Source organism: Panthera pardus, unplaced genomic scaffold (assembly GCF_024362965.1).
Source record: "Panthera pardus isolate Hobbes unplaced genomic scaffold, ASM2436296v1 HiC_scaffold_27, whole genome shotgun sequence".
NCBI classification, from domain to species: domain Eukaryota; kingdom Metazoa; phylum Chordata; class Mammalia; order Carnivora; family Felidae; genus Panthera; species Panthera pardus.
In genome coordinates this window covers 29,939,261-29,960,912 of record NW_026526843.1, presented here as the reverse complement: position 1 = coordinate 29,960,912, position 21,652 = coordinate 29,939,261, and the positions used below count along the sequence as shown (strand labels likewise).

The following is a 21,652-nucleotide window of genomic DNA, read 5'->3' as shown; positions in this document are numbered from 1 at the left end:
GGGGACTTAGGAATTTTTTTTATTATTTTTAAAGTTTTTTATGCATTTATTTATTTTTGAGCGACAGAGCATGAGTGGGGGGAGGCAGAGAAAGAACAGAACCTGAAGCAGGCTCCTGAAGATGGCAAAGTCTGCCCTTGGCCTCGGCACCACCTAGTATGTATAGACATCATTGGATTTTTTTTAACAGCACCATTGAGATATTGACCTATAAAAAGTGTATATGTTTAAGGTGTACGACTTGATGTTTTGATGGACGTTGTGAAACGATCGCAATCAAGCTAACCAATATATCCATCACCTCTACATTGTGTGTGTGCATGTACACGCACACATTGGATTTCTACAATTCCTGCCTCCTGCCCTGTAAGGTCCATAAGGTGGGAAGCATTGTGCCCATTTTACAGATGCAGAATTGGGCTCAGACTGGCCGCACCACTCCTCAGTGATCGAGCGGAGAGCCCCGTCACCTGACCTTCTGCCTCCAGATCTATTACTCTATTACATCACGCTGCCTTTCTGTCTGCATTCATCTGACATTAATTTAGCCAGGCTTCATTCAGTACCCGCTGTGTGCGTAATGCTGGGGCCACGCAAAGATAGAAGAGTAAGACTAGTGTGTCTGTAGCGTGTGGCTGAAATGCTATAGAAATTCACGCTTCTGGGGCGCCTGGCTGGCACAGTCGGTAGAGCGTGCAACTCTTGATCTCGGAGTTGTGAGTTCCAGCCCCACGTGGGGTGTAGGGATTACTTAAAAATAAAATCTTAAAAAAAAAAGAAAAAGAAAAAGAAATTCACACTTCTGATGAGGAGAAGATGTGAAGACTTCACAGAGGAAGAAAGCCATCTGAGTTTGGCCCTGGGAGAACGAGGAGGAATCTGCCGGCAAAGATGGGGAGAAGGAGGTTGCAGGTCATGTCAAGAGCAAAGGCACAGAGGCGGGGAGGCATGTAGCATGGCTGGGACACAAGGTGGGTCTGCAGCAGTAATGGGAAGTACAGCCAGAAAAACAGGTTAGAATGAGACCTCAGAGTGCCAGGTTAAGAAGTCTGGTTCCGCAGGGCCAAGGTTAGGCGTGGGAGATTTTTGAGGAGGTGGGGGGGGGGGGGCGGGTGATGATGAAAGCAACTCCACGGGAATTACTGTCACCTGGTGGCAGGACCAGTTAGGGACCTGTTGCACTAGTTCGTGTAGCAGCTGAGGGCACCTGAGACAGGCTGGTGACTGGGAGAGGAAGAAAGAGATAGTTACCCGGGCTAAGTTTGCTAATAATTTTTCCTGCGCGATTATTTTCTTTCTGGAAACCAAAAGGAAGTGTTTCAGTGAGTGGCTAGGCATAGAAAGCCAAGTGGTTGATTAATCATGGTGCCATCCTTCCTACACAAAGATGATACCTTTGGCCCAGCATCCTACTGACTCATCTCTACTCTTTCCTGGCCGTGAGTTTGTGAAAACAGTTGGCGGAGGTTAATGGTATAGCCTATGATCGTGGGTTTGAACGAAGCGTAAAGCATCCAGAATGTTCAGGAAATGGAGCGGTTAATTGACTTGCCCCCCGATAGAATTAATGGCAGAGTTGGAGCTTGAACCCGGGTCTTCTGGCTCCTTAGTCCAGGGCTCTGCCCACCATCGTCTGTCTGCTCACTTGGATTTCTGATCAAAAGTCCACTCCATGGTCTTTTAGGAGCGAGGTCCTTGCAATAAATAGTACGTAACACAGTAGATGGCTTTCAAATACATCAAATAGTAGATGCTCATCCAACTTTACTCCACGACTCCTCGTCTAGCTGTATAAACATTGGCCTGGACTGAACACTGAAATAGTTCATAACCAACACCACCTCTTTATTGTATAACCACGTCATGAGCTTGGGTCTGGCTGATAAGCTATGTTAGGTTGAAGCTCTACCTACTTATGTCCAGGGTGTGTGAAATACCGTTGGGGCTGAAAGGCAAGGGTCACTGCTGTTCACCAGCTTACCCAGTCTCCCTGGGAAAAGCTTCTGTGCTTGCGTGGGAAGCGAGCTGGGGGAGGAGAGCAGAAAGGGGGCCGCTGCCGCCCCAGGCAATCAGACAAGAGCTTAAGCTGATGTCATCGATGGCCTATCAGGGTTGCCTGCCTTGACTCTGCAATTCTAAAGGGGAAGGATTGGTGGTCATTGCCTGTTCAGATGGTAAGAGTCTGAGAAGAAAGGACTCCTTCCTCTGGTTCCTTTTAATTTTGGAGATTTGAGAGGAAGACCCTCCTTTGTGAACCAGACTGATCAAAGACAAGGTTCCTATTCCTAGTCCGTCAAGGTATTCAGTGAACCAAGGGCCTGTTTCCCCTCCTGTTGCCCCGTGGGTCACTGCTTTGGCAGGACTGTTGAGCTCTGTTAGGACCTATGCTGGGCGCTAGCACCGTGTCTGGCACGTTGTAGATGTTCAATAAATGGGGAATGAATGAATTCAGGCCCCGGAAGTGGCCAAGTGGGATAGGGAAAACGGTGAGGCGATGAGAATGAATGGTGTTTCTTTTGGCATTTCAAACTCCCACCTTCGTCTAGATCCGTTCCAGCTTGCCGTGGGCCGCCCTTCCGGTCGAGCATTTCCATTTCCTCTGTCCCCCCCTGCCCCTCCTCAGGGTCCCCTCCAACCTGACTAGCCTGGGGAGAAAAAAAAAAGGGAGGAACAAGGAAGTGTCCACGCCATGAAACAAGTCAATGGTCCCTTGGCGAATGCCTGCTGTAGTTACTGCGACTTTCAAAAGCAGCTGGTTGGGGCGCCTGGGTGGCTCCGTCGGCTGAGCGCCCGACTTCGGCTCAGGTCATGATCTCACAGTTCATGAGTTCGAGCCCCGCGTCGGGCTCTGTGCTGACAGCTCGGAGCCTGGAGCCTGCTTCGGATTCTGCGTCTCCGTCTCTCTCTGCCCCTTCCCCGCTCATGCTCTGTCTCTCTCTGTCTCTCAAAAATGAATAAACATTAAAAAAAAATTTGTACAAAAGCAGCTGGTTAACTCACGAGTGTTTCTTTTGTTTTTTACGTTTTCCATTAGTGCGGTTAAGGCAGGTTGACAAAATGAAGTTAAGACTTTCCTACAGTTTGAAGGAGATGCTTTTAATCAATGAGTGTTTACCTGGGTGCCAAGGAAACCTTCCTGGAACGTCTTCAGTGACTTCAGGACATGCCTCTTTGCGGGAGATTTAAAAGCCAAGTACTGAGGATGCTCTCGTTGTTAAAAAGATAACAATAATTTTATTTTAGCCTAGCCCCGTTCACTTTCCTTTCAGTCAAACCCTTGATATTTCTCTCCCTCTCCCCTACCCCATTCTCTGGCAGAGAATATTATTTTTCCTGGTCTCCAAGCGCTTTTTGATTTTGTCCTCATCAGCAAGGAGTAAAATTCCTTTGCTTCCTGGCCAGGGAATGGGTACTGTGTGAAAGTCCCTTTATAACCATTTCTGCCAAGGTAGGCCCTCATGACTAGGGGATGCACTGCTTCCAAAAAGGGGCGCCTGGGTGGCTCAGGCGGTTGAGCATCTCTGACTCTTGGTTGCAGCTCGGGTCGTGATCTCACGGTTCGTGGGTTCAAGCCCCGCGTCGGGCTCTGTGCTGACAGCGCTTGGGATTCTCTCTCTCTCCCTCCTGCTGTCTTCCTCTCTCTCAAAATAAATAAATAAGCTTTAAAAAGTTAAATAATAAACAAGTAAATAAAGGGGGGGAGAGAGAGAGAGACTGTAACACAGTGGCTTTCTGGTTGGCATTTGGAAAAGTCCACCCAAAGCCATTTTGGACTCCATTATAAAACTGTAGAGAAACACAAACCCCGTGTGCCCGCGGCGCGGAAGTAACAGTACGAGCGGCAGTATGAAAGTATAAAAGATGCTTCAAGTATCTTCTTTGTTTTAATACAAGAAAATACAATATTACAGAGAAAGCTGGAGTCCTGTTCATTCTCGTTCCCAGCCCCTTCCCCCCCTCCCCACCTTCCTGGAGGTCTATTTTACACATTTTTATATGTATCTACGCCTCTCAATGAATGATACAAGGTATGATTTTCATGGGTGTGTTTTGCAGTGTAAACAGTTTCTTAATTGTCGTTCGCTGGAAGTCAGCCTGCGACTTGCGTTCTGCGCTCAACTTCATGCTTTCAGGATTATCCACGTGAATACATAGTTGCAAAGTCATTTTAACTACAGTATCCATTGCATGAGCGTGCTACAATTTATCTCCCTATGAATGGGCTTGTAGGTTGACTTTTCACAGCAACAGTGTCGTATGTGTCCTCACATGTACATGTGCAGGAGTTTCCCCAGGGGATGTGCCTAGAAATGGAATTTCTGGGGCGAAAGGCTTTCTTTCAGTTGTGCTAGATACTACAAAGGGGCTGTACCAAATTTACATTCCTTTTTTAAAAATGTTTATTTATTTTCAAAGAGAGAAGAGGGAGAGGGGCACCAGGAGGGACAAAGAGAATCCCAAGCAGGCTCTGCGCTGTCAGCACAGAGCCTGATGTGGGGCTCGATCCCATGAACCGTGAGATCATGACCTGAGCCGAAGTGGGATGCTCAGCCGACTGAGCCACCCAGGCGCCCCCCCCCCCATTTACATTTCTACCAGCAGTGGGTGAACATTCCTGTTTCCCCAGGTCCTCACCATCACTTCATATTCTCAGACTATTTCATCTTTGCCAATCTGCGAGGGGAGAAATGGTACCTTGTTTTTACTTGTCGTTTCCCAGACAATGAGTGGGGTAACACATCTTCTCTTATAATTGTTCAACCAATACATTTTTTTAAATTTTTTTTTTAACGTTTATTTATTTTTGAGACACAGAGAGACAGAGCATGAACGGGGGAAGGTCAGAGAGAGGGAGACACAGAATCTGAAACAGGCTCCAGGCTCTGAGCTGTCAGCACAGAGCCCGACGCGGGGCTCGAACTCATGGGCCGCGAGATCATGACCTGAGCTGAAGTCGGCCCGCTCAACCCACTGAGCCACCCAGGCGCCCCTCAACCAATGCATTTTTAAAACTCAACTACAGGGGGCACAGGGGGTGGCGCCTGGCTGGCTCAGTCGGTAGAGCGTGTGACTCCTGATCTCGGCATTGGAAGTTCAAGCCCCACATTGGGCACAGAGCTTAGTTTAAAAAAAAAAAAAATCAACCACTGGGGATGCCCCAAGTTATCATTTCAAGGGATTCGTTTAAGTTTCAACAGAACCAAAGGGGCACATTCCAGTATTTACCAAATACCCCTATTCATTTACACCCCACTGGCAAGCCGGGGTTGACAGGCAGATAACAGGGGGGAAATGCTTAAAATGAAGTGGGAAGAGGGGCACCTGGGGGGGCTCAGTCAGTTGAGCATCTGACTTGATTTCAGCTCAGGTCATGATCTCACAGTTGGTGAGTTCAAGCCCCTCATCGGGGCTTGGTGCTGACAGCACAGAGCCTGCTTGGGATTCTCTGTGCCTCTCCCTCCCTCCCCACTCCCCGCCCCTGTCCCAACTCGGGCTCTCTCTCGCCAAATAAAGAAAGAAACTTTCAAAAAATAAAATGGGTTTTAAAAAAAATGAAGTGAGAAGAACTTAGGGTAGACGTCAAGAAGAGGGTTGGACGGCTCCTCGCAGCTAACTAGAATTCTACAGATATAGTAGAATCGGATGTGCTATTCATTCACCCTAATACATTAGTATAGTACTTTTCACTTCGGAAAACCTTTCCAAATGCTGGGAGATAATGCAAGAAATTGTAGAGAGCACTCTAGCACAATCCACAGCCGACACTCTTGGGCTTTTCCCCCTTTTGTCTCCTAGGTTTGTCGTGCTGTTCACGGATGACCTGGGCCATATTTCCCAGTGGAGATCTATCATGGCCGGGAGTCTCGCAGGCATGGTTTCCACTGTTGTGACCTACCCTACAGACCTCATCAAAACCCGGCTGACTGTGCAGAACCTGCTGGAACCATCTTACCGAGGGATCTTCCATGCTTTTTCTACCGTCTATCAACAAGAAGGGTTCCTAGCCCTTTACCGAGGGGTTTCCCTTACTGTTCTAGGTAAGATGGAACTTTTCACCTTGTCCAAGAAAAGACTGCGTTCTGTGATATGTATGAACGTACCGTATACCGTTGCTCGTAACCAGTTAAATGCAGCTTTTTGAGGTCGTGGTCACATGGATCCAATCCATATAGAGCGGGAAGGAGGAGACAGTGGAGGTGGCTCAGCCCAAACTGATAGGAAGGCAACCCCACGCACCTCATCTGACTGCGGGGAGGCGTCTCAGCCTGCACCCATGGGCACGCACGACCAGGGCAACAACTGGAGCTTCTGTGGTCTTGGGAACCTTTGCCAGGGCTACAGACGCACGAGTCGCCCGTGTCCCCCAGTTGCCAGACGCAGCCGACTTTCACCCATTATCTGACCTTTGTTGCAGCGTTCGAGGAGACTGGCCACCCCTTCTTCTGGAAACTTGGCTTCTAGGACCCTACCGGCTTCTGGGTGTCTTCCCCAGAAGACACTCTCCCCGGGGCTCCTTCCTTACCTTTCTTTCCACCCTCCATCCCCTCCCCGGGAGGCCTCAGCTAAGCCAGTGGCTTAAACAGGCATCATGATACTCTAATGACCCCCAACGTCACCTCTGTAATAACAGAGACTAACGGTTCCCCTGCTGCTTCCTGTGGCTCAAGCAGGAAGAAATTTACAATCGAAGAAATTTACAATCGCCTCAGCTCCGCTCCTCTCACTGCTATGGCTTCAGTCAGCGCATACCATCGACTCGACCCCTCCACTCTCAGTCTGTCGTCCCCCTCCTTCCCTGCACCCGCTGCGCTCATCCTCCCTTCCCCGCAGACATGAGCAAGACGCTCCCACCTGGTCCCAGGCCCGGGTCTCTCCTGCCTACACTGAAATTAGCCCTTTCACCACCCCCATGCTGCTGTCCTCCTTTAGAGCCTTCACTGATGGGCGCCTGGGTGGCTCAGTCGTTAAGCACCTGACTTCGGCTCAGGTCACCATCTCACAGTTCGTGGGTTCTTGTAGCACATCGGGTGAGCTCGAACCCCACTTCAGGTGAGCCCTGCTTCTCTCTCTGTCTCTCTCTCTCTGCCCCTCGCTCACTTGCGCCCCACCCCCTCTCAAATAAACAGATAAAGCCTTCACTGACTTCTGAGCTACAGGGGAAAGCCCAAATTCCTTATGGCACACCATCAGATCCTTCACACACGTGGCCCCCACGGCCCATCCCACCTCCTCTCCTGCCCCGCCTCCACCTGCACTCACTCTCCAACCATGCAGAAAAACCTGCAGTTTCCTGGAAACCCCTCTCCCTCTGTACCTGCTGTTCCCTCTGCCTGGACTGCCTGTCCTCTCTCCTGATGTCTGGCGAACTCCTACTCAATCCTCAAGACCCAGTGGAAAAGTTCTCTTTTCTGTGAAATCCTTCCTGATCCCCCTAGGCAAAATTACGAGGATCGTCATGTGCCTAAAGAACTTTGTATAGCCCACCCCACCCCCCCCCCCACCCCACCCAATTATGGTGCATATCTGCTGCCTGTCCCCTCCACTAGAGGGTGAGTATCTCTAGGAATTAGCCTACTCTTTGTGTTTACTCCTCTTTGTATTCCCAGCAGCTGACATAGGGCCCAGCATATGACAAAGTCCACAAATATTTTCTGAATGAAGGTAAATGCGGGGTTGGTGCTTCATGTTTAATGTGTTTATTAAATAAATATTATTGCATTTTCCTAAAGGCAAGCAACCCCACTGATGCTATCCCTTCTTTTAAATCTCATTTGAAGGAAATGTAGTACCTCTGTAAACTTAAGATAGCTCCCAAAGTTTCTGGAAGACCAGTCCCTCCTAACCACTTCCAAAACCTGATTAAGTGCCACTCACTGACTTTTTCTTTAGGGGAGTGATTTTTTTTCCCCCAAGATTTTATTTTTAAAAATTTCTAACACCCAACCATCCAGATGCTACAATTAACTTTTTTGCTTTATCATCTATCTGTCCATCCCTCTGGCCATTCACCAGTCCATCTTCCATAATTTTTGATGATTTCCATGTAATTTCCAAACATCGAGGCGCTTCACCCCTCAACCGTTCAACATTGTGTAATCATTATCTAGAGTTCAATATTCATTTGTGGTTCCTTGTAACGTAAAATTTACGTAAAGGGCGCAAACCTTTAGTGAACCATCCCATGCGTTTTGACAAATAACACAGCCCCTATCAAAATGTAGCACATTATCACCACCCAAGAAAAGTTCCTTCCTATTGTTCTGGTGGGAGGGATTTTATTTATGTACTTTAAAAAATTTTTTTAATGTTCATTTTTGAGAGAGAGAGAGAGTGCAAGTGGGGCAGAGAGAGAGGGAGACACAGAATCCGAAGCAGGCTCCAGGCTCTGAGCTGGCAGCACCGAACCCGACATGGGGCTGGAACGCAGGAACCTTGAGATCCTCCTCTGTCATCTGAGCTGAAAGTCGGACACTTAACCAACCGAGCCAGCCAGGCGCCCCTGGTGGGAGGGATTTTAACAAGCCCAGGGCCATCCTGTTTACTTCACCAGGCTTCCCCACAGGCATTTCTGTTCTCATGCCAGTGTTGCCAGAGACAGAAGCAGCCTCTTCCTGGCCTCGTTTTGCAGGTGCTCTCCCGTTCTCTGCCGGCTCCCTTCTCGTTTACATGAACCTGGAGAGAATCTGGAATGGACCCCGAGATCGGTTCTCTCTCCTCCAGAACTTTGCCAATGTCTGCCTGGCCGCTGCAGTAACCCAGACCCTCTCCTTTCCTTTCGACACAGTGAAGAGAAACATGCAGGTGAGGGGTTATGTTGGGGGCGCGTCACGTACGAAGGGGCGCCTTGACGTGGGCTGCAAAGAACACTGATCCTGAGTGATGCCGGGTCTCCAGGGCGCTCGTCACCACTCACGAAAATCCTGTGCAACCCCACGCACCCTCCTCCCGGCATTTCTGCTACTAACCTCAGGGCTAGTGGCCCGAGCCAGGTCACCTCCCTGTTCCCATACACTGCTTTTGTAGGTCTTTGTCAAAGCCTCCAGATGAGGCCCACTTTTCTTTCCTCTCTTCCTCAAAGCTGCCTCAATGAGGGAGACTGGAAAGAACCAAAATCAGTTTAGTTTAGTTTAAGTTTATTTATAATAATGCACATGGATTATAGAAAATTTGGGAGGGGCGCCTGGGTGGTTCAGTTGGTTAAGCATCCAACTTTGGCTCAGGTCACGATCTCATGGTTTGGGATTCTCTTGCACTCACTCTCTGCCCCTCCTCTATCTCTCTCTCTCTCTCTCTCAGAATAAATAAATAAACTTAAAAAGAAAATTTGGGAAATACAGAAAAGTATAAAAAAGAAAACAATAATTACCTATAAACCCAGCACCTATGCACTATGATTAATAGTTTTCCTGCATGTTTGTGTGTGTGTGCATGTATATATGTGTGTGTATGCATAAATGTATATGATACATGTATATGGAAAGTTGGGTTTTTTTACAATTTTTACAAATAAATCGGGGGTAAACCTGATTATCTTTTTCCCTGGTATGGAAACCTTCTTGATAACAGATGCACAGAGCTTCAACAAGAAGCTTTAAAATAAACGCAAAGTCATGATGGTTATTGGAAAAAAAAAAAAAAATCCCAAAGAGGTAATTGCATGGGTTTCATAAAGTATGATCAGCATCCAGTTATGAATAACATCATAAATATCACCCAAAGATATAGAAAGTGAATTCTTAGGGTTGCGGTCAAAGTTTTATTTTACAGGCATTAATAAACATAATAATACCCGGTCCACCCTACTTAAAAAAAAAAAATGAACTCCCAAGACAGAACCACAGGCTGCTGTTCCATGGCAACATGCATTGCTTCCTCTGGCCATTAGATGTCGCTGCAGTAAACGGGGCATTTCTGAGCACTCAGGATCTTAGCCTTGCAGGTAGCGATCTCTGTCCAGTTAACAACCTCTTAATCCCTGCTTGAAATCCACCTTCAGTTTGGAGGATAGGGAGCCTAGAAACAACAGGCTAACTCGAAACTCTGTTGTGGTGGGTTTTTTCCCCGCAAGGCACACGATCCACATTCTCCAAGACAAAGCTTCGGTAGCAGTCCCCCCCACCCCCCGCGGGAGCCTGCCAGTTTTGCCAGTGGAATTTATAAGGAGGGGACTTTGCCTGGGAGCCAGGCTGCCCTGAACTGAGGACACTTAATGGTAATGTTTGCGTTCCGCTGGCTTTCCTCCTCGAGCTGCCTGTCAGGAAGCGAATCCACATCAGGTGTCTGTTAGATAACCAGCTGGATGGGGAATTTTCTCAACTCCCACACTGACTGGCCACTTTATCTGAATGTCTCGTTCTCCTAATATGCTTTTGTCCAGATACACACACACACACACACACACACACACACACAATCTGCGCATCTAATGCCATATCAGGTTGTAACGCTCTCGAACATTAATGAGAATGATCAGAAGTCTCGTTTAACCAGCTGAACCCTTCCTTCACCATGCTTCCATTCATTTTTATTCCTTTCTCTTTTTCTCGCCCTGGCCCCTGGCTGGCATGCTAGGGAATGGAGAGGTGAATAAATTATGAATGTGCATGTTTTGATGCAGTGGTTTCTGGTGGGAAGGGGGGGTCAGCCCTGTGCACAAATGGCACTCTTCAGTGCATCATGGCTCAAGCTCTTGCAGGCACAGCCTGTCCTTTTCATCTTCATTCTCCCTCACGTGGCCCAGAACGTGGGCCTGAAATGTGTATTTCAAGGCAGCACTTAGTGTACTGAGAGAATAAGTGGCACAGGGAAGATATTGACAGAGACTAATCCGTCTAATTAATCTGTGGGCCCTTAATAAAGGCCAGGGACGGAGTCCTAAGCAAAAGGTTCTCTGGACAGGTGCCTGTGGAAGAGAGAGGGAGACCGGCTGCCCTGACACTCGAGGGAGCAGCTGAGAACATGGGAGCCTTGGAACCTGGCGGGCCCTCTGAGAGGGTCAGGTGGGAGGCACCAGGCACCAGCTTGGTGTCGCCCCCCCCCCCCCCACCGCCCCACACCCAGCCCAGAATCTCTGACACCCTCCCCCGCGGCCCATGTTAGGTGTCTCCGTTTCATCAAATATAAAACCGAGTGCCTGCCTGTTGCTCTGTACCCCGGGGGACTTTGACCCCATCAAGGCTCACAAGGCAAGCAGGATTGGGCCAGGTCAGCATTTGAACTGAAAGTACATAAACTGAAGGACAAAGGTGGTATCCGAGTGGCACAGCTGACCGAGCAGAATACACAGGGTCCCCGAGCGAAGAGAGGCCCCGGGCTGTTCAAACAGAGACGCTGAACCCACCCGAGACGCTTAACGCCTCAGGCTGCCTTCACCAAACGGGGCGCGCCGTCACTTGGTCCGTCCCCTCCCGGCACAGCCCTGTCCTCCTGGGTCTCACACGTGTTCAGCCCCGACCCACGCTCCTCGCGGCCCGCCGCGCGTGGTTATCACCTGTATACACTGTCGCCTCTAATGTAATCTGTATCAAACCGACCTCTCCTTCCCCTGCAACTTTGTGCCCAGGGCTTTCCATTTCAGTCCCCCCCACCCCCCACCCCCAGTCACCCAGACTGGAATTCCAGAAGTTGCTGCTCACGCTCCCTCTTCCCCTCCCCCAGGCAACCTTGAGTCCAGTTGGTTCCCACCCTGGTCTTTTTGTCGCGGTCCCTGCCCTAACCTAGGACCTCGTCAGCTCCTGCCCAGGCTATGGCAGCAAATCCTCTAACTGGTCTCCAGGATTAAATCCAAAAATGGGAGGGCGCCTGGGTGGCTCGGTCGGTTGGGCGGCTGACTTTGGCTCAGGTCATGATCTCGCAGCTCATGAGTTCGAGCCCCGCGTCGGGCTCTGTGCGGACGGCCTGGGAGCCTGCTTCAGATTCTGTATCTCCTCCCTCTGCCCCTCCCCTGCTCACGCTCTCTCTCTCTCTCTCTCTCTCTCTCTCTCTCAAAAATAAACATTAAAAAAAATGTTTAATCTAAAAATGATCATAAGCATCGAACACTAACGTAGCAGGCACTGTGCCAAAAGTACTTCAGGCTCATTATCTCATTTCATCCTTAACAACGACCCTACGAGGTGGGTACTGTTCATATGAAGCCCATTTGACAGATGAGAAAACAGAGGCACTGAAAGGTCCCAGGGCACCTGGGTGGTTCAGTTGGTTAAGCGTCCGACTTTGGCTGCGGTCATGATCTCACGGTTCAGTTCGTGAGTTCAAGCTCCGCACTGGGCTCTCTGCTGTCCGCACAGAGCCTGCTTCAGATCCTCTGTCCCCTTCTCTCTGTGCCCCTCCCCTGCGTGTTCTCTCTCTCTCTCTCTCTCAAAATAAATAAACTTTAAAAAAAAAGAAAGAAAGAAAGGTCCTGCAGCCTGCCCAAGTAACTGAGCTGTGATTGAAGACCAGGTAGTGGCTCAGACGTGAAGCACCTGACTTTAGATCAGGTCATGATCTCACGGTTCACTCCCTGCTTTGGGTAAAAAAACAAAAACAAAAAAAAAAACAAGCCCTACTTCCCTCTCCCTCTCTCTCTCTCCCTCCCTCTCTCTCTCTCTCTCTCTCTCTCTCTGCCCCTGGCTCACTTGCGCACCCCCCGCCTCAAAAAAAGACCAGGTAGAGGTAGCTTGTCTCCAGGGTCAGTACTCATTTCAGTCCCTCCAGCCCAGCCCAGCCCCTGGCTCCTGCCAGCCCCATTTCCTTAAGATCTGCCTGTGTTCTGTCCCTCTTTATTGCCCGTAGAGAACACAAGCTGAAGTTGAGCCCCTTGGCCTGGCCTGCTGCCTTTACCCACTTTGCCACCGCATTGCACAGAGGTCCTATATTCAGAGTTGCAAAATCAAATGCCAGCAGCAACTTGGAAGTAACATGGAGAAAAAAAAAAAAAAAAAAAACCGACGCAGGGAAACCCAGATAACAGACACTCACCCACTAAAGACGGCTTTCAAAGGCTTTCTGAGCCATCACAGTCTTTTTGGCTTGCGAAGCATTTTGGAGAGCTAACTGGTTCTGTGCTCACAAAACGTGATTAGCATCTCAATATGGGTCGCGGGAGGGAATAAAGGAAGCCAGTGGAGGCCAAGGCGAGTTCCCCATCTCCAAGGGTTGGATGCCATTTTGAAACGTGGGCCCAGTTTTTCAGGGGAGGCTACACTCCAGATTTTTATGTCAAAATCTCCCAGTGTTTCAATGTTGGCAAATAAAAACTGTTGAATCTTGCGTGGGCTAAGTAAGCCCTGCCTTTTTATAACCTCTGCTCTATTCAAGCCTCCAGTTCCGTCAGAATGATCTTAGTCCCCGCCCCCCCGGACCCCTAGAGAATAAATAAATATATTTCACATTCCTGTCACCTCTGCCTGGACCATCTACCTGCCTCTTGAAGGCTCAACTGAGGTATTTCACCTCACAATGAGGGTGTTCCAGACCACCACGAGGAGGGGATTGTGGGGCAGGAGAGGCAGAGTTCACTAACAATGTGCTCTACCAACAATTGCAGATTGGAAAGCACTGGAAGCCAAGGTTGCTTGGGTGGCTCAGTCGGTTAAGCGTCCGACCTCGGCTCAGGTCGTGATCTCACGGTTCATGAGTTCAAGCCCCACGTCGGGTTCTGTGCTGACGGCTCAGAGCCTGGGGCCTGCTTCAGATTCTGTGTCTCTCTCTCTCTCTCTCTGTCCCACCCCTGCTCACGCTCTTTCTCTCGCCCTGTCTCAAGAATAAACATTTAAAAAAAAACAATTGCAGATACTATGTTTTCATTTTCACCCCTACCCCACCCCTGAGGGCATACTTATTTGTTTCAAGAGCTTAGTGGGTAACACCACCCCCCCCCCGTTTTTTTAAGGTTTATTTTTGAGCGAGAGTGCGATCAAGCAGGGGAGGGTCAGAGAGAGGGAGAGGGAGACAGAGAATTCCAAACAGGCTCTGTGCTGACAGCAGAGAGCCCGATACCAGGCTCAAACCCACGAACCATGAGGTCATGACCCGAGCCCAAGTCGGACGCTCAACCCACTGAGCCACCCAGGCGTCCCCCCCCCTAAGTAATCCCTTTTAAATGACGCCGTTAGTCTGTATGTGCCCTCTGAGCCAGCCAGTTGAATTTCCTTAGCGTTTCTCTACATGCCCCACCCTCTCCCACGTCTGTGTCTCCACCTCCCCCCTATCAGGGCCACCTCCTCAAGCCTTCTGTCACCTCACAGCGGGAGTCTCCCCCTTCGGAATGCCCCATAGCTCAACTCTCCTTATGGCTCTCTCCTGGCTCGAAGTCACCTGCTTCCTTGTGTTATAACCTTCCGTGTCACGAGCCCCTCCATCCCCTCGAGACTGCAAGCTCTTTGCCTTCGGGAAGTAGGGCTCACACATTTGTGTGTCCCCACCGCATGTGGCCTCATGTGGCAGGCACTCGATACTTGCTGAAAAATGAATGAAGTTCAGGGCCGGCTTATGAGATCTCACTGCCCGTGAGCACAGAATTGAGCCTTAGCTGCCATGGGGTGAGCTCCAAGTCCTGTGCCCGTCCCTCCCCAGCTGTTCCCATCTGAAGACAGGTGAATATGCTGAAAGGCCAGCGTCGGAGAATTTGTATTTGTTAGTTTGTTGATTTCAGTAACTGTGGCCCAAGGTGAACGAACGGGGGTCTCAATCTGCGCTCTCTTGTGACGGGGGAGGCTTTTGTCAGGGGCAAGGGTGGGGACAAAAGTAGGTCAGGAGGAGGGAATGAAAGGAGAGTCTTGCCTGGGATTAATAAATTATAATCTGATAAGAACTACCATTTATTGGTCATGCAGCAGGGACGAGGCAGTTTATTATCCCACTCCATCCTCCTTATCGACCCTGTGAAATAAGTTTTCTAGCTGAAGAAAGGAGGCGCAGAGAGGGTAAGTTACTTGCCCAACAGTCACACAGCCAGCAAGTGGTGGGGCTGGGATTGAACGCAGGCCTCTCCTTCCTCCGGCCCGTGCTCTATCTTCCAGGACAGAGTACGGGGCGCTTGTGCCTAGACACCAGGTAATCTGTCCGTTTCTTTCCGTTCCCTTGCCCTGGAGGCAGGAGCAGAGGATGAGGGCGGAGACCTGACCTTGACAACTGGGAGCTCACGGTCTCAGTGCCAGAGCAGGTGAAACCAACAAACACAAAAACAATAACGTACACGCTCAGGAACGGACAGACAAGAGCGTGGTTTGGGCCAGGGAATGGTTAACTCAAGTTAAAAGGGCGGGGAGGGGAGTCTTTAGAAAAACCGGGCTGCCCAAAGGCTCTCTTTTAGTCCCTGGCAGCCTGACAATGGAAGGCTTGAAGCCAGCAGATCGGAATGAGGAACACAGATGGTTCAGTAGCCAGGACCTCTGGCGGGCCACAAACTGACCAGGCAGGCACAGGCGAGCAGGGTTTTCAGGTCTTCTGTCCAGTTCAACACTCCTTGCCTGACACAGCGTCTCTTCCCAGCAGGAACAGAGCTGGAACAGAGCTCGGTAGAGCCACCTCACCTATCCAGTGGTGCAAACACTGCTGAGTTCTAAAGCTCTCCGGGTAGTGGGAGAGGACGGGAACGTCGCCTTTACTCTGTTGCCATTTTCCGCTCCTGGCTGTCTGCCGGCTTACTCTGGGGTCTGGCCCCTTTGGGGACTAACTTCTGCCTAAGTCAGTAGCATTACCTTGGCAGTCTGCCAAAAAAAAAAAAAAAAACAGACACTTTTCGGATCCAGGTGGATGTCCGGACATCCCTTAGGCAAGATGGCTTTGGTTGAGCATCAGTTGTGCCGGTGTAGGGGAAGGAGAACTCTCCCCTGGGTTTTCCCAAAAGGTGTAGAGTGCCCTAAATACTTTAGGGATGGCAGTTGTTGGTCATGGAAACAAGGCTGGCCCTAGAGGCAGGCGAGGAGGCAGTAGGGAGGGGCCTGCCTAATTCCACTCCTGTAAAATCACTCTGCCCTTTTCCTCTGGGAATCAAAATGGCCGCCCTGTGCTAAGCAGGCTGCTCTGAGCTCCAGCTCAACAGTAACAGCAGCTCTGACAGGCGCTGACCGCCCCCCCCCCCTCCACAAAAGGGGTGAAGGAGGAGGTAGGGGAGAGAGCGAGGTCCCCACCTCCACAGCAGGGGTGAAGAAGGAGGTAGGGGAGAGAGAGAAAGAGAGGTCCCAGAGAAGGCCTGCTCTCAGCCAGGAAAGACCCTGCTGTCAGGAGGAGACCAAGACCACAGCTTGCTGACCTCTCTGCTCCCCCCACGGAGCTGTTGCTTGATTGGTTTTGACAGCTACGTTCCTCTTACAGCCGTAATGGGCAGACTCGCTCAGTGGTCAAGAGTATGGGCTTTGGGGGGCACCTGGGTGGCTCAGTCAGTTAAGCACCTGACGTCGGCTCAGGGCGTGACCTCGTGGTCTGAGAGTTCGAGCCCCGCATTGGGCTGTCTGCTGTCAGCACAGAGCTCGCTTGGGGTCCTCCGTCTCCCCCTCTCTCCGCCCCTCCCCTGCTCACACGCGCGCGCTCTCTCTCTCTCTCTCAAATATTAAAATTAAAAAAAAAAAATTCAGAGCATGGGGTCTGGATGCCGGCCCTGCCCCTTACCCCTCTGTGAACTTGCGTAAGGCGTGCGGCCTCTCTGAGCCTCGTCTTCCTCGTCCGTAAAACATGGGGATAAGCGTAGTGCCTGACTCGTACACCCGCAGAGAACACAGAATTGGGTTAATGCAGATACAGAGCCGGGCACGCGACAGATCGTCAATAAAACTGAGGTGCTATTGTTATTGTTCTTGAAGCATCTCTTCAGAATCTATGCGTGGCGTTGGAGGCCCGATTCGAACTATAAAAGCCTGTCCAGGTGTGTTTCCGTGTGGTCTGTGATTGACATACACAAAAGGGCCAGCTAGCCTCACAAAACCTCAAAGGAAAGGACCCTCGATCTCGAGAGAGAATGGGGAGCGGGGACGGTAGGAGGGTTAATGATTCATCGGGTTGGGTGCGCTTGACGGGCATTTACCTAGAGGCCACCGTGCGCCAGCACGGCACAAATCTGTATACTCCCAGCCCTCCGAAAACCGCTTTCTTGATCTTTCCCCTCAGCCCCATCGGGTGATGCTAAATTTGGCTCTTCGGGGCCACTGCTGCTCCGGGCGCTGCTCCCAAGGCCTCAGCCGGCTCCACGCCCCTACATCTCAGTCCCCGCGAGTCGGGCCCAGCCGCACCTCTGGTTTCCCCACCCCCACCTCCCGACCCCGCACCCAGGAACTCACGGTTTCTCTTCTCTCTTGCCAAGCGCAATACTAACCTGCGGTCCCTTTGCCGGCTTCCCCGCCATTCCCGTTACCTCGGGCTTTCTGGACTGCTAGCGGCCCCCCTGGTCTGCTGAGAGGCGAGGCGTGCGGGTAGGGGTGGAGGGTAGCTTGTCGGCGGCCGTGATGGGGCCAGCTGCCCACACCCACTGTGCGGACCTCCCCACGGCAGAGCCGGGCGCTTCCCCAGCCGTATGTGGACGGCCTTTGGGGGTCAAGGTCTGCCAAGAGCAACCTGGGCCACGTGGTTCACAGGACCATGAAGGTCCTTTTACGCCCATACGGTGGGCTTCTTTTGTCACTTGGTTATTGGAGACGGGCCGGAAGACAAAAGCTTCCTACCACGACTGCCTTCTGCGTCTATACGTCCTCAGACGGTGTAGGGACAGGACAGCTTGGTCTTCAGGTTGTGTCTTAACATGTCCACGGAAGATAAAAGTTGTTTCCAGTAACAGGCCAAAGGTTCTGAGCTCCCGTTTGCTCCAAGTACAAGACCCTGCTTCTTTTTTCCTTTTCTTTCTTTTGTCCCTCCTTTTATGTACTCTTTTTTTATAGTTTTTTAAAAGTTGATTTATTTTTGAGAGAGAGAGAGAGAGAGAGGGCCCTCGCACACGTGGGGGAGGGGCAGAGAGAGAGAGAGAGAGAGAGAGGGAATCCCAGGCAGGCTCCACACTGTTAGCACAGAGCCCCACGTGGGGCTCAGACTCACAAACCGTGACATCATGACCTGAACCGAAATCAAGAGTTGGACGCTTAACCGACTGAGCCACCCAGGCGCCCCTCTTTTTTACAATTTTTTTTTAATTTTACTTGAGAGAGAGAGTGTGTGTGCGTGACCAGGGGCGAGAGGCAGAGGGAGAGTGAGAATCTTTTTTTTTTTTTAAGTTTCTTTTTTTTTTTTTAACATTTATTTTTGAGAGACAGAGACAGGCCGTGAGCCAGGGAGGGGCAGAGCGAGAGGGAGACACAGAATCCGAAGCGGGCTCCAGGCTCCGAGCTGTCAGCACAGAGCCCCACGCGGGGCTCGAACTCACGAACTGCGAGATCATGACCTGAGCCGAAGTTGGCCGCTCAACCGACTGAGCCACCCAGGCGCCCCAAGAGAGAGAGTGAGAATCTTAAGCAGACCCCACGCTCAGTGCAGAGTCCGACACGGGGCTCGATGCCACGACCCGGGGATCACGATCTGAGCTGAAATCAAGAGTCGGGACGCTCAACTGACTGAGCCACCCAGGCACCTCATTTAAAAATTCTTTTTTTAAATCAAGAATTTATTTTTTTAGAGCAGTCTTAGGTTCAGAGCCAAGTTGAAGGAAAGGTACAGAGATTTCCCACACGTCCCCCGCCCCCACACGTGCCCGTCTCTCCCATTCTCACCACCCCCACCCGAATGATACACTTGTTACAATTGATGGAACTCCGCCCGGGCACATCATAATCACCCAAAGTTTGGACTTTACCTTAGGGTTCACTCTTGCTGTTGTACATCCTATGGGTTTGGACAAATGTATCATGATGTATCATTATAGTATCCAGAGTATTTGCACTACCCTAAAAATCCTCTGGGCTCTGCCTATTCATTGCCACCACCCCCTCAAACTCCTGCAAGCACTGATCTTTTTACAGGCTCCAGAGGGTCATATATTGGAGGGGGAGGTGAGGGAGGTGGGTTGGCACCTGGGAAGGTGCCGGAGAGGAGGCATTTCAGCTGGGTCCTGAAGGGTCACCGGGAGTTTACCTGGCAGTAAAGGGGGGGAGGGGGAGGTCTCTGCAGGCGAAAGCAGCAGCGTGAACAGTGGCAGAGATGGGTGTGTGTGTGTGTGTGTGTGTGTGTGTGTGTGTGTTTAAGTAAGCTCGAGGCCCAACGTGGGGCTTCAACTCCTCACCCTGAAATCAAGATCCCATATGCTCACTGACTGAGCCAGCCAGGCACCTCTACAATACAAGGTTGTGGGGTTTTTTAATGTTTATTTATTTATTTTTGAGAGAGAGAGAGAATCCCAAGCAGGCTCCATGCTCAGCACTGAGCCCGACTCAGGACTTGATCCCATGACCATGAGCTGAGTCTAAATCAAGAGTCAGATGCTTAACCAACTGAGCCACCCAGGCGCCCCCTAAGTTTTTTAAAAAGACAGGTAGGGGTGCCTGGCTGGCTCAGTCAGGAGAGCATACGACTCTTTTTTTTTTTTTTTTTTTTTTAATGTTTATTTATTTTTGACAGAGAGAGAGAGACAGAGCATGAACGGGGGAGGGTCAGAGAGAGAGGGAGACACAGAATTCGGAACAGGCTCCAGGCTCCGAGCTGTCAGTACAGAGCCCGACGCGGGGATTGAACTCACGGACCATGAGATTATGACCTGAGCCGAAGGCGGACGCTCAACCGACAGAGCCACCCAGGCGCCCCCACAGCATATGACTCTTGATCTCAGGGCTGTGAGTTCAAGTCCCACATTGGGTGTAGAGATTACTTAAATAAATAAATAATTTTTTTTAAATCCTCAAAAAAAAAAAAAAAAGAGAGGTAAAGTTTAAGAAAAGAAGAGAGAGAGGGAAGAAGGAGCTGGGAAACAGTTCCAATTAGGGAATTTACAATTTTTTTAATTAAGTTCATTTATTTATTTTGAGAGAGAGAGAGAGAGAGAGAGCACAAGTGGGGGAGGGACAGACAGAATTCCAAGCAGGCTCCGTGCTGTCAGCCCAGAGCCCACTGCGGGGCTCAGTCTCACAAACCTGTGAGATCTTGACCTGAGCCGAAATCAGGAGTCAGATGCTCAACCGACTAAGCCACCCAGGCACCGCCGGGGAAAGGAGTCTTTTAGTATCTAGCAAGAGTCCTTTTGTTTTTTTTTTAACGTTTATTTTTGAGAGAGAAAGAGAGCACAAACAGGGGAGGGATGGAGAGACAGGGAGACAGGGGACCCGAAGCAGGCTCTTCCCTGACAGCACAGAGCCCAGTGTGGGGCCTGAACTCACGAACTCTGAGATCGTGACCTGAGCTGAAGTCGGACGCTCCACCGACGGAGCCACCCAGGTGCCCCAGCGACGTTGGATGTAGAGATTACTTAAAATCTCTGGGGCGCCTGGGTGGCTCAGTCGGCTAAGCATCAGACTTCAGCTCGTGTCACAATCTCACGATCTGTGGGTTCAAGCCCCTCATGGGGCTCTTTTCTGGCAGTGTGGAACCTGCCTGGGACCGACTCTCTCTCTCTCTCTCTCTCTCTCTCAAAATAAATAAATAAACTTTAAAAAACAATAAAATCTTTTTTAAAAAGTTGATCAAGCTGGATTAATGAGGAAAGAGACAACGATGTCTCATATAAAATGAAGAACTGTGGAACCTTATTCATTTGCACGGCATTACAATTATACTAACATCCCAGGGCTCGGTAAGGAAAATAATAATATAAACAGCATAGGGCGCCCGGGGGGTGCAGTCCATTCAGTGCCTGGCTCTCGATCTCGGCTCAGGTCGTGATCCCACAAGTCTTGTGGATTCGAGCCCCGTGTTGGGTTCCGCGTTGACAGCGCAAAGACTGCTTGGGATTCTCCCTCTCTCTCTCTCTGCCCCTCCCCTACTCACCCTCTCTCACACTCTCTCTGTCTCCCCCCAAATAAACTTAAAAAAAATAAAATAAATAAATCCCGTTTTTGAAATGAGGAAATTGAAGTTCAGAGAAATTAAGGAACTTGCTTGCGATCACACAGCTAGTGACTGGCAGAGAGAAGGGTTGGAATCCAGGTCTGTGTGACGGTAAAACCCATGCACGTGACCTTTGCGCCCCACTTGGACTTCCCCAAACGGCTCAGCTGTCTGCGATTGTAGGGCCCGGAAAGTTTCTCTACTAGGCTGTCCTTCGTTAACCTACTTTCAGTCATATATAATAAAACAGAATATCCTGCTAAAATTTCGTAATTTAGGTGTCACTAATTTAAACGAACCCCCCCCACTCCCCCCCCCCCCGCCCGCCACACACACATAACACGTTGGAATTAGTGACGTTTTTCTGTATTGTGTATTATATGCCCTTGTGGTGGGGGTTCACGAGAGAGGCTAAAGTCTAACGATATAGAGGACTGCTGCCATCGCCAGGGGGGTTGCGACAAGGAACGGGGTGGGGTGTCCTGCAAGGACACAAGTGAGGTACATGTTGGGTGCAGCACACGTTGTCATTTTATGTCTTGGAACTTAACGCTTTATTTATTTTTGAGAGAGAGCGCGAGCAGGGCAGGGGCAGAGAGAGGGGGACAGAGGATCCAAAGCGGGCTCCATGAGACAGCTTCGAGCCTGATGCGGGGCTCAAACCCACAAGCCACGAGATCATGACCTGAGCCGAAGTCGGACGCTTAGCCGA

General features: G+C 50.3%; 1 protein-coding gene across 2 annotated transcripts in view; it reads left to right on the top strand.

Annotated features, from left to right (window-relative positions):
* SLC25A43 (solute carrier family 25 member 43) overlaps positions 1-21,652 on the top strand; it is a 33,849-nt gene that overhangs the window by 2,397 nt on the left and 9,800 nt on the right. Inside the window, exons 2-4 of one of the 2 annotated variants that reach the window (XM_053892113.1) lie at positions 5,797-6,038; positions 8,630-8,802; positions 12,778-14,222. In XM_053892113.1, coding sequence (XP_053748088.1) covers positions 5,797-6,038; positions 8,630-8,802; positions 12,778-13,038 — 676 coding nt within the window. In that variant the 3' untranslated portion in view covers positions 13,039-14,222. Of the gene's footprint in view, positions 1-5,796; positions 6,039-8,629; positions 8,803-12,777; positions 14,223-21,652 lie in introns of those variants that run through there. The other variant, XM_053892112.1, reaches the window with a different exon arrangement.